The 12,692-nt window shown below is 39.7% G+C and overlaps 1 protein-coding gene across 1 annotated transcript; it reads left to right on the top strand.

Annotated features, from left to right (window-relative positions):
- Nucleotides 1-523: 523 nt before the first annotated feature.
- lins1 (lines homolog 1) lies at nt 524-6,689 on the top strand. The gene is made up of 6 exons (XM_063477603.1): nt 524-892; nt 968-1,057; nt 3,158-3,290; nt 3,615-4,205; nt 5,221-5,404; nt 5,701-6,689. The coding sequence occupies exons 1-6, from the start codon at nt 536-538 to the stop codon at nt 6,443-6,445; spliced, it is 2,100 nt and encodes a 699-aa protein (XP_063333673.1). The 5' UTR covers nt 524-535; the 3' UTR covers nt 6,446-6,689.
- The last annotated feature ends 6,003 nt before the right edge of the window (nt 6,690-12,692 follow it).

Genomic DNA, 12,692 nt, shown 5'->3' with positions numbered 1-12,692 from the left:
ATATAAGTATAATTTCCACAGCTCCAAGCACGTCAAGAGCTACCATTTGCAAAGCAGACGTATGAAACTGTATTTTAGGATGCAATTAATTTAAAATAAATCAGAAAGGCAAGGAAACGTGCATATATGATGATGCTATTCCGATTAATCAATTTGCAGATTAATGATCATAAAACTAAGCTCACGGCCCATTGTTAGTCAGTGGAGCTAGTTTCCATCATTATTCTGCAGTCAGCTGAGATTAAAGGAGTGGTTTGGATGAAGAAACCTTTCTCCTACAGAAAACGTCCAGTTTGACAGAATGAACTTTCTGAAACTAGACACATTATATAAATCCATGGTCATTGTAGTAATTAAAGTGCTAGTATTATACTCACTATTATATATTTCCCACAATGTAAAAACAACAACAACAATATAAAGTTGTATTTTCATTTATTAGACTTTTTTGTTTTATTTTGGTAATGCTTCACGTATTTTGTAGGGCTACTTCCGTGTATATCACGTGGGAGATCCACGCGGAAGTAGCAGCGCAATGGAGGGTAATATGAGTTGTAAAGACGAAGACCTGTCCATAATGACAGGGCTTTTTAACTGTTTGACAGAAGCGTACAGATGCTTTCTTGCGGGATCGTATCCCCCCCAAAATGCTGCCGATGTAGCGAGCGTAATATATTCCGGCTTTTGTGGGCCTGTCCACGGTAAAGGCAGAGAAGGTTCCCCCTCAGAGTACTGCGGTGAAAACAGTGCGGAGCTGACTTGCATGTGCATGTCTTTCCTCGAGAGGGTTTCTTCCAATCTGACGTCTCAGGGGCTGCATCCAGACGTTAAGTTTTATTATGCGGAGGTCCTAAAAGTATTGCTTGAAGACATGGATCTCATCACGCACCTTGTAAGTGCTACCACTGGTCAGGGGAGTAAAGACGTAAAGTTATCTTAATAATTGATTTAATTACCTTTTCCATAGGTAAACCGGTTCCAAGCCGAGGACCACATTATCTCACATCTGGCTGCAAAGACAGCATCAAACTGTGTTTTTTACCTTATCTGCAAATCTGTAAGTAGTCATTCTTTGGGGATTCGTTTTCAGCAACGTTTTTTTGTTTCCGTCTCTGAGATGACTGAAGCGCTTTAGCCTACCTACTGTAAATCACATACTATTAAAAATATGCAACACTGTTCATTGTGTATAATGTTAAGAATGGTGAAAAAAGCAAAGTTTTAAAGTGACGTAAAAGGAGACACCAGAAGGGTCTAGATGTTTCTGCTGAACAAAACAAGAGACTGTTTTTCAAAAGCAACGATGGAGAGTGCACATTATTCACCAAGTTACGAATGAAGCTCAATTTCTAAACTCAGTGAATCCAGAGAAATGTATTGTGTGGTTCAAAGGACAGCCTTAAACTGACCAACCTGGGATGCCCTACTGAAGGGCATTGAAGTTTAGGGTGCTCAACTGTGGTGGCGACAGAGGGTAAGCTCTAAGATATAAAAGTGTCTTGTCACGATAAAACTACCAGACCTTGCTGCTTACATGAGGCAAGAGTAAATAACCAAAACTGAAATTAAGTTGTTTGCACAGCTGAGCAAATTATTAGGGCTTACAGTATTTTAACACAGATGCAATAATAATTAAACCCCACAGGGCGCACATGTCAGGCACCAACACAGGTGAGCAAATTCATTATGAAGTCACTACAAGTCCCAAGTATGAGGTTTCTTAAAAAAGTCAAGATATACAACAAACCTTTCTGGCACAGTTAAACAGAACCTATCCAAATTCAGATAATATTTTACTTGGGGAAAAAATGCTAAATTTAAAAAGACAATTGAGTACTGTTTTGCTGCAAAGACACATCCTATGTGAAAGTGCCTTCAGGTATAGCGGCTAAGATGAACAGGCACATGGCTCAATATGTGAGCGGGGCCAGAAAGGAATTGGCAGAAACACCAGAAGGGTAAAACTTCAGCAACTGGTAGGTGGAACATTCACTCAAGACTAAGACCAGACTGGCCAACTTGTGCACCACCTGGACTTACTACGAGAAAGCCTATGACTCAAAACCTCACACATGGAACCTGGAATTCATAGAGCTACACAAGATGAGCAGAACCCTAATAGTAAAAAAAAATAGAGGAAAGGTAGTTACTGCAATCCTCTAAAGTCTATCAGAAGGCAACACACTGAAAATAGCCAATTGGGAACCATGAAAAGGCTACAATGAAAGCTACAACAACCCAGCAAGTAAGGCAAGTCCTGAGAAGTAGCTAAATGGGAAGAACAAGATCAAGGCAATCGCTACCTACACCCAAAGGAGGAGATCAAATCCACTGACGTCAAGACAACGAAGCTTCTTACTTATGCATGTAGGGTTTCACCCCAAATCTAGCCCTCTGAGACTGTACGCTGAGCGGAGGGAAGGAGACCAAGTGCTAGTGAGTGTCAGAAGCACTATCCAGGATGAAACAACAAAGAGCCACATCATTTATTGTGGCCATCAGGAAGATGTATAGTACCATATCACCCCAATGGAGCACTTTGCTCTCAGACTGCAGATTTACTTGTGGTTACTGGGATATTTAAAAGTAGTATGGGAGGCAGAACCTTCAGGTATCAGGCACCTTGTCTGTGGACCCAGCTTCCAGCTTGGATTTGGGAGACAGAGACCCTTTCTACTTTTAAGATTAGGCTTAAGACTTTCCTTTTTCTGAAAGCATACAGCTATGGCTGAATCGGGTGACCTTGAATCCACACTTAGTAGCACTTAGCAGTAGACTCAGGCTGCTGGGGTCCTCTCAAGATGCACTGAGCATTTCTCCTTCTCTTACCCTTTTTTACTCACCATCTCCGGCTCTCTTCCACAGCATGTCTTTTATCTAGTCCCCCGCCCCGACTGGTCATGGCAGATGGCTGCCGTGACCTGGTTCTGACGGGTTGGACAACAGTGGAAAGGAACTCCCTTTTAAAATGAAGGTTGAAAGGGAGTTTTTCCTCCCCACTGTTGCCAAGTCCTTACTCATAGGAGGTTATCTGTTAGGGTTTCTCTGTAAAATTTTAGTGTCTTTACCTTTCAGTATTGAGCACCTTGAAGCGACTGTTGTTGTGATTTGACAGTTTAAAATTGAATTTAAGTGCTTGTATGCTTAAATTTCCTAGGGATTTATCAGTCCTGTCTGGCAGAGGAAATGTGAACAAGCATTTCAGAACCCATGGCCTGGTGCTGAATTAGATGCCTGTTTGTGGTCACTGACTGAAGTCTCCAAAAAACTTCTTAAAGGAACTCATCGAGGTAAACGGTGTTAGTAATTTTAATTTTCAAAGAGTCCAAAATCCACGATATCTAGGCTATAATGGTAACAAAAATACAGAAAATGACCAAATTATCAAATTGTAGAAACTGCAGCCAGAACATTTTAGGATTTTGAACATTTAAATGAATTTACTTAAAGATGAGTTTGTTATTGAAATTGTAAATAAAATCATTTGTTCTCTAGCTAGGGTAACTCATTGGGGTAAGATATGGGCAGAAAAGAGCAACCTATGATGCTTACAGGATGATGGTTGATTTTGTCTAGTCTCACATTTTGAATGCCTTTTTTTTTTCTTCCATTAGAGCTCATGACACTTCTGGTAGGTTTTGACCTCACTCTAAGTGTTCTATGTTCAAAACTGCTCCCTGAAGAGAAGGAACACATGTCACAGCATTCAGTGGATTTTACCAGAAGCACACACTGGGGAACGTCATTATGTCTACTGCTAGACCTGCTTGAGGTGCTGACTTCTTCTAGTTTGGTATGTGGAGCTGGTGTCCATTTGAAGAGTCAGAGAATAACCCACCTTCACTCGTTGGCCCTCCTAAACATCTGCTGCTCCTCAGAGTATTATGTTAAAAAGAGAGTGTTGCTTCTTCTAAAGAGAGCAATCCTTCAGAAGGCTGGAGAGGACTGGATTCCAGGGGATGTGGCGTCAGGGATGACATGTGGAAACTGGAGCTCTGATATGAGCATTCTAGCTCGGACTGTGTTAAAAGCAGCTTCTGACAATTGGTTACTGAGTATTCAAATGCAGTCTGGCGCTTTCTTTGGAGGAACCAGGCACATTCTGGGAGATCAAATTCAGAACTGGGATTGCATGATGCTGAGAGCTGTCAGCCTGATTATTCTCAAGTCCATAGAGCTTTGCATCCAAACAGCTGCAGGATCAGGTGAGAATTAAAAAAAAAATACATCACCAGTAGATATACACTTGGGATTATGTGCAGCATGTTTGATGATCTATAATTTTTGCATGAGTACAATTAAAGGTGTTGCTGAACTTTAAACCAATTAAATTAAAAACAAATCATTTGAAGCTCTTCTTTTTGATAACAGTGATAGTACTGGGTTAGCAAACGACATAACTTCATAGGATTTTTTTTCCTCACCCAGAAATCTCAGCAGCGCATTCAGAGGAAAAACAATTAAAAAAACAAAACAAAAAACGCTGAATGTTTCCACTCAGTGTCTGTTCTCTCCCCCTGACCAGTCAAATCAAAGACAAAAATCTGGATGAGCGGATGGATGACAAATGCTTTGAAAATGACATTTACTTTTAAAAGCATTTGATATTTCAAATGTTGTGTAGCCAATGATTGTTAATCTAAAGTTATTAAGAAATGTTCAGTCAAAAGAGAGTTTTCAGGAAAAACTGTTAAATGTTTAGTTTCTATGCCATATGTCAGAACAAGATCCAGAGTGTGATTAAAGTGGTGGGTGGGTTCTTTTACATTTTGAGAGAAGCCATTTAATAACAGATTAAATGCAGAGTTGAAGCTGCATCTACATGGATGTTTAAGTCATCCACAATAATTATTTTATCTGAACTGAGTGTGATAAATTAGAGAGAAGCTCGAAGTGCCAGGTGGACAATGGATATCAATAAATAAAATGTTTTTTGTCCTGTCTCTCTGCCATCACCCCCACCTGGTTATGCAGCAGATGGCTGCTCCTCCCTGACGGAGTTTCTGACGGAGGTTTCGTCCTTTTAAAAGAGTTTAGTTTTTCCATTCCACTGTCGCCAAATGTTTACTCAAAGGAGGTTGTTTGATTGCTGCAGTTTTCTTTGTATTATTGTAGGGTCTTTACCTTTAATTGCTTTCTCTAAACAGACCAGGTTTTACCCAGAAAGCTTTTATGTCCTTTCTGCTTTGACTTAGGTGTATGATTATCTTCTTAACACAGAAGTGAAGACTGCAACAGAGGTTTATGCATACCTACAGAGTCTGTGGGGCTTCCTGAGACGGTACAGTTTCAAACAGAGAGAGGTCACTCATCTCTGCTGCTGGATCAGCATGCTGTTTGGAGAACAGGATGATGACATGATGGAAGCAGCCAAAGCTCTGCTCTACATATTTCTTCATTACAGGTAAAACAGATACCAGATTTAGGTGTCGTTTTTTTTTCCCATCAACATAACATAAAAAAAAAAAAAACTATAATGGTAAAGAGTTGCTTGGCTGATGTTATTTTACCATCTTTAAAGATACTTAAAAGATAACTTTTACACATGTAAAAGTATTCAGATTTAAAATATATGTGTGTGTGTTTCTGTCTCTGTTTACTGATACTTCGCTGTCTTTCACTTTACCAGTACAGAAAAATTCAAATAAGCTGTTAGTGTTTACATGATATGTTCTAATCAGATTTTTCTCTCATCTTTAGACTGATTTCTGGGATGGATGAATTTGCAGTGTTGGAGATGGCCTGTGCATCTGGCTTTAACCCTCACTGTCACTTTGTGCTTCTGCTTCAGAGCATGTCCTTTGACTATAGCACCCTCCTTGACTTTCTGATCTCAGCTGAAACCTGCTTTCTTGAGTACTTTGTGCAGTACTTGAAATGCCTCCGAGATGATTGGCAGGGCTTCGCTGCAGCATGTGGACGTATCACTATGTCAGACTGTTGTCTTTCACAACAGAAGAAGTGTGGCGCCGATAGGTCAACATTGAAATGTAAAGGAGAGCCAGATAAAGTAGAATCTGGTTCCTGTGTCCAGCCCACGGATGTTATTCCATCAGCTGGAAGGCTCGGTATGGCTTCAGAGCTTCGCCTTGTAGAGTATGATACTTCTGATGAGTCTGATTCTGAGAATACAGTGGAATCTGTCTGTGCCTTGAATGGGAAACAATATAAGTCAACAGCTTTACTGAATCCAAGACTGGAAGGATTATTACAGCCAGTGTTGCAGAGTGAAAAAAGATCACGCACAAACATGGGATCTTTGTCATGGCAGCTTACTGGTGAAATATCAGTCAGAGCAGTCCATTGTTTGTCACAGCTTAGAGAGGTGGTAACGAGGCTGCACACAAAGAAGCTCTTCCCATATAACCCTTCTTCACTCTTAAAGCTCCTAGCACAAGTAGAGAGCTGTTACCAGAAATCACACCTGTCACAATGCAGTAAATGATTAAGGATCACTAATTTCAATAATTTTGTTTGTTTGCTGATGTGGTGTGCACTTCCACATCAGGAAATATTCAACCCTTTATCTGTATTTACATTTTGTGTTTCACTACTAGTCATAATTTTATTTGAAGGAATTGTTTTATATTTCTAAATACAAATGACAGTGACATTGACAGTGTTAAATTTAGTGCTCAGAGTTTAAAAAATATTACCATACCTTACCATTACCATTACCATTTCATTAAATAAAAAATGTGTCAAATTCAAGTCCTGAATTTATTCTCCCCACATGTTCCATATTTTGTCTGTCTATTTGTCTGTTAGAAGTCTGGTGTGCACAGAATTTGACATAACATGTTCAAATTTTGTACAACGGTAGATACCAATAACAGTAATTTAGTCAAAATCACGTCAAGGTCAAACCTAATGTGAAAATTAGTAAAAACAACTCCTAATTTTTGTATCGGTCATGTTACAATTTTACAACAATATACTAGGCCTTGGAGGCCATGAGTACATAGGTTGACTAAGTATTCGACCTTGACCTTCTGGTTTAGTGCTTTTAAGTACTCTGAGGCTTGTTTCTGCAGCCTTACCATAGGGTGGCAGCAGAGGACTTTTAAGTACATCCTCAGAAGGCAATTTTAATGTCACACTGGAGTGGATGTACCTCAGGAAGTTTTGGTGTTTTGGTCCCTGGCTGATCCAGTTTGTTTGAAAGATACCAAAGTTGTTCACCAATGCATCCATCAGGGTGTAAATGTTGGATACAGAATGATCTGTCTTATGAATTATCCAAGGTTTTATAAAGTGCTTTGAGTGCACAGATAGAATAGAAAAGTGCTTTAAAGTCCATTTACCATTCACTCCCAGAGTTGCTATTTTTTTTTATTGTAGAGCAGTTTTGCTCTGATTATGGCTGTCAAAGAGAACCTATTTTAAATGCATCTTTAACTCTTAGATGATTCTGGACACATTTTGTGCCATTCCAATTTTTTATTTTTGTGCTATTTTGGCTGTGCTGAACGAATAAAACCCCATATTTTCTAGTAGATATAATTATTTTTTTTCATTTTAGAATTGTTGTCTCAGTTCCTTAAATAAGCTTAAAACGGCTAAGCTATGTAAAAGCTGGCACATTTTATCTTCTGGCCAAAAAATGTCCCATTTAAATAATTGAAAATATAATTTTTGATCCCACATCAACTAACACATTCCTTTATGCTAAGATTTAATTTTTGACAACTTGCCTTTAATGTTTTGTTTTTATATTTGTCCAACTAAATGGGTGCCTTGCTAATGAAATGATGAACGTGTGCTGCCAATGACGTTACATTATTTTGTGTGTGCAAGTCTTTTTTCTTAGAAGGCCACACTGTGTATTAGAAACTAATTCAATAATAATAACTGATAGGTGACCTTTTAGAGCTTCAAAGATATCTCCGCAGCAAGAACCAAAGCTCAGATAATTTATGCAACTGCACTGCAGCCATGGTTAGAACTATAAGGAGTAGTGCAGGAGCAGTCCATTTGGAGATGGCAAGACTTTACAGCATAAAGGAGCCTCTGGAAAAGATCATGCGCAAGTGTGAAGGTGGCACCTCATACTCCTCTGGGTTGACATGGAGGAGGCCTCAGACGTGGTTGAAGCAGTCACAGGATGGACTCCTGTGGGTTGTAGAAGTGGGTTGTAGAGGCTTTGCAGGACGATCACTCTGCAAAGTCCTAGACCGGCTGGGTGTGGCTGGGGCAGCCAAGAAGAGGGCCATCCAGGCTGTGAGCAAAGTGGCAGAGAAAGCCACAAGGTGGCTGTGGATTAAGAGGGCTGATCCATGGATAGCTACTGGTACGCAAGTCGGGGCCTGATCACCTCCGGCTGGGTCACCTGGGTGAGGGTGTATGATGTTGTGAGAACTGATGACCCCAGGATACATCACTGAAGATGCGTACCAGTGCATCCAGGAATTGTGTCTTGTATAGCTCCATCCCCATATTTTGGTCTTCAACAAAGACTGCAATGCTCTGTTACCTCCCAGTAGCCAAAGGTTTGACTCCAGGAACTACACCATGCCACCAGCTATAAGTAATTTTACCCCTCTATTTTAGCAAAATTGGACTTGGAGAGATGGAAGTCCTTACCTCTCTCCTGGCTTGGTCGTTCTGCTCTCCTGAAAATGAACATCCTACCTAGGCTACTTTACCCAGTACAAATGTTTCCGATCCTCTTCCCACACAAAACTATTAAAACTCTAAATTGCTGGTTTAGCTCCTTTGTTTGGGGAGGGAGGAAACCTCGTCTTAAAATGTCCACATTATGTCTTCCTCAAAGGGGGGCCTTGATTTCCCAGATATAAGAAAGTATCAGCTGAGTACCCATATGTGTATAGCTGCTGACTGGGTGCAAAAGCCTGCTCCTGTCTGCTTGGATATAAAGAAATCTATGTCAAACTTATGTCCAACTTCCCTTTGAAAAATTTGCTTTTTGTGGAAAAACTCAAAACCTTAAGGATGTCCTATAGCAACCCACTCACGTTATCTACTATTACAGCTTGTTGAATGGTTCAAAAACTGTAAGGTAGGTCTCAGTTAATATCTCTTTTCACTGTCTTATCAGATAACCCTCTTTTTCTGCCTGGAACCACTGACCCTGGCTTTCAGAACTGGACTGCAAATAGTATTTCTACCTTTTCTGACTTAATGGACAGGTCTAACCTCATATCTTTTGCCCAGATAATCGATAAATACAATATCCATAGGCGTGACTTTTTCCAATATTTACAAATGAGGGACCATATTCAAAGGGCTACAACAATACTTAATAATCAAACTGTCATCCAACTGTAAAAAACAGATATTCAAGCCAATTCTTAGAACTTCTATAAAATCTTTAATGGTCTGCTAACAGAATATGGGGTCACAGACACAGGTTATTTGAAGAGGACATATGGTAAAAAGGACTACATTGTCATGTTTCACTGTGTGGCTGGCAGGAAATAGAACCCAAACGCAGGACTCATACACGGGGAGGGATGAACTCAAAATGGCAGCTTTATTGCTGGAAAAACACAAAAACTAAACACAAGGAGCTATATACAAGAAACTTAAATCAAATACCAGCGACACGAGGGGGGAACACAAGGAACTAGGAGCGTAGAGGAAACATACAGCGTAAGGGGACGACATGACACGGAACAGAGGGGGACTGTGACATAAATACACAGAAGGTAACGAGGAAAGTGGAAGCACACGGGGAACACAGCTGAGGACAATTACACATGACAGAGCGGGGAGGACATGAAACTGAAAATGCTGACACCAAGACGCTGACCTTAAACATAACACAGAGAGTACACAGAGACAGCCGAGAGAGGCAAAGAGAGAGAGAACACGATGGAAAGAGGAAAACACGGAACACAAGGAGTGGGAGCAAAGTACAATAACTCACATCACTATATACACGGTCACACACAGAGGACAACACAGGGGGGAAATCTAATAAACAATACTGAACAGAAAATCTAGGAGTCTTAAGAATACAAATGAACTTAATACAGAATGTCAAAACTCGAAACATCGGGTCAGAAGTCCTGGGACCATGACATATATATAGAGATTAGTAACAAGACCTGGGACGAAGTCTGGTGTGCTAAATCTTTGAGCATTTGTCATAAAATAAAAGCAATCCGACTTGAAATTTTACACCGAGCTCACATATCGCCTTCGCAACGCCATAGATACAATTCAGACCTTTCTCCACTCTGCCCTAAGTGTAAAATAGAGGTGGACAACCTCACTCATTGTCTATGGTCCTGCAGAAAATACAGCAATTTTGGTTTGTTATAAAGTGTGAACTGGATAAGATCTTCTCTACTGACACTGAATGCATACTCAATGTGTATGCTACTCGGAACAGCAAATGACAAAATCGTGGAAATATGAAAAGCAACTCTACAGGCTGTTAATGTGTTCTTTTGATTGGATCACTAAAACTCAGTGGACTACCTAACATGCAAGTTACTTAGTAGGGATAATGTGTTTCATAAGATATAGGACATTTTTATGTTGTACACCGGTTTGGATATTTCAGCTATTTTCTCACAGGCCCTGGTATAATATTAGCATGCCATTGCTACTTTATATATCAGTATTGCTAACCTTGTCTCATGACCAAAGTGTCTGGAATTTCTATTTATTTATTTGTATCTTTGAGTCTCTTTTGTTTAATGGTGCTGTTACTGTAAAAGTTTAAAACTCAGTAAACACATGTTCATTTAAAGTGGAAAAAATATTACTGTATAATACTTTTACAGTTGTTTGTGGAACTGTGGCATTATTTTCATTGAACTTTTGTAAAACAAAAATCTGAAACTGGAAATAATAAAAATGCACGAAAATCAATGTTGCTGCCAATCATTGACCCATCTCAGGGCCTAATAAAAATAATAATGAAATATCTTTGAAATATATTTTCATAATACATACAGAGGAAAAAAACTAACAATCATATGACCCCCTATGAGCAAGCACTTTGGTGACAGTGGGAAGGAAAAACTCCCTTTTAACAGGAAAAAAACAGGAAGAAACCTCCGGCAGAACCAGGCTCAGGGAGTGGCGGTTGGGGTGGCTATTTAAACATACTTTTAAGGGTTAAAATAAGAAAGAATTATAACATTTTTTTGTACGTATATTTTGAAGTGGAGTCATGTAAAGTAGGAAAAAAATTGACTATATATTTTTACAGCAGTTTTTGGGAAGGTGGTATTTTGTATACTTAGGGTAAAAAGAGACTCAGATTTTTAAGGCTCATCTGAGGGTTAAATTTTTTTTTAGCTTACCACCACAATTTCCGTTGTTATCCTAAATGTTTATGTAGAGCAGAGGTAATCCTAAGGTGCTATTTAACACCATTAGTGGCATTGTTACTCCTGCTCTTCCCGCGGCTCCTATTTCATCTAATGAGGACTGTGACAGTTTTCTTTCTTTTCTGCTTGCAAAGATTAATAACATAAGAATGAATTTTTCTCATTCAGCACCTGTTATGTCTATCTCCACCTCATCACGCCCTGTCATTTTGGATACTTTCTCTCCCGTGTCACTACCTGAGCTGGTAAAACTAGTGAATCCAGAGAAAGCATCCTCTTGTCCTCTTGACATTGTACCTGCATCATTATTCAAAAATGTCTTCCAGGTTATTGGCCCATGTGTGCTCACTCTAATCAACTCTTCACTGGCGTCTGGTATAGTTCTGGTTTATTTTAAAAATGCTGCTATTCTCCCACTTTTAAAAAAGCCTCAGCTAGACCCCTCTCTTTGGAGCAGCTACAGACCTATCTCTAAATTACCGTTAATTGCTAAACTTCTACAAAAGGTTGTGGCTAAGCAACTTATAGCGGCTCTGGACAAACATAGCATTTGCGATAAGTTTCAGTCCGGCTTTCGCAGAGCTAACTCCACAGAAACAGCCCTTATTAGAGTTTCAAAGGACATTTTGATGAATAATGATGCAGGAAAATGCTCGGTCCTACTTATGTTGGACCTAACATCGGCTTTTGACACAGTTGACCACCACATCCTCCTCGAAAGGCTTAAACATTGGGTTGGTGTATCGGGTACTGCCTTGGAGTGGTTCTCCTCATATCTACATAACCGATCTTTTTCTATGGTGGTCTCCGATTTTAGGTCATCCTCTACCTCCCTTACTTGTGGTGTCCCTCAGAGTTCGGTTTTGGGGCCTTTATTGTTCTTAATATATCTTCTCCCCCTCCAGCATATAATGGGCTCTTTTGAGGACATTTCTCATCACGGTTATGCTGATGATATTCAGTTATACATCTCTTTTAAGCCCCAGGATTTATCTAAGCTTCAGCTTTTAAATGACTGCTTAGATTCCATCAAACGTTGGGTGGCTGTAAGTTTCCTCCAACTCAACGAGGGGAAAACTGAAGTCCTCATATGTGCTCCGGACAGATTTGTATCCCAGTTAGTGAAAGCCCTTGGTCCTCTTTCTGTGTATGTTAAATCCTCTATCAGGAATTTAGGTGTCACTTTTGACTCAACTCTCACATTGGATGGGCATGTGAAATCTCTGGTTCGGTCTTGTTTTTATAATTTAAGAAATGTAGCTAAGTTAAGCCCTATTTTATCTTGCCCTGAACTGGAGATAGCTATACATGCATTTATTTCCTCACGCTTGGACTATTGTAACTCTTTGTTTATGTGTCCAAGCAAAGGTTCTCTGGATCGTCTGC

Source organism: Pelmatolapia mariae, linkage group LG1, assembly GCF_036321145.2.
Source record: "Pelmatolapia mariae isolate MD_Pm_ZW linkage group LG1, Pm_UMD_F_2, whole genome shotgun sequence".
Lineage (NCBI taxonomy): Eukaryota > Metazoa > Chordata > Actinopteri > Cichliformes > Cichlidae > Pelmatolapia > Pelmatolapia mariae.
This window is presented reverse-complemented; position numbering and strand designations above follow the sequence as displayed.

Excerpts from the sequence above, each read along its gene's own strand:
- lins1 (XM_063477603.1), top strand. The coding sequence starts at position 536 with ATGGAGGGTAATATGAGTTGTAAAGACGAAGACCTGTCCATAATGACA. Across the intron at positions 893-967 it reads TGGATCTCATCACGCACCTT|GTAAACCGGTTCCAAGCCGA; the intron begins GTAAGTGCTACC and ends CCTTTTCCATAG. Across the intron at positions 1,058-3,157 it reads TTTACCTTATCTGCAAATCT|GGATTTATCAGTCCTGTCTG; the intron begins GTAAGTAGTCAT and ends TAAATTTCCTAG.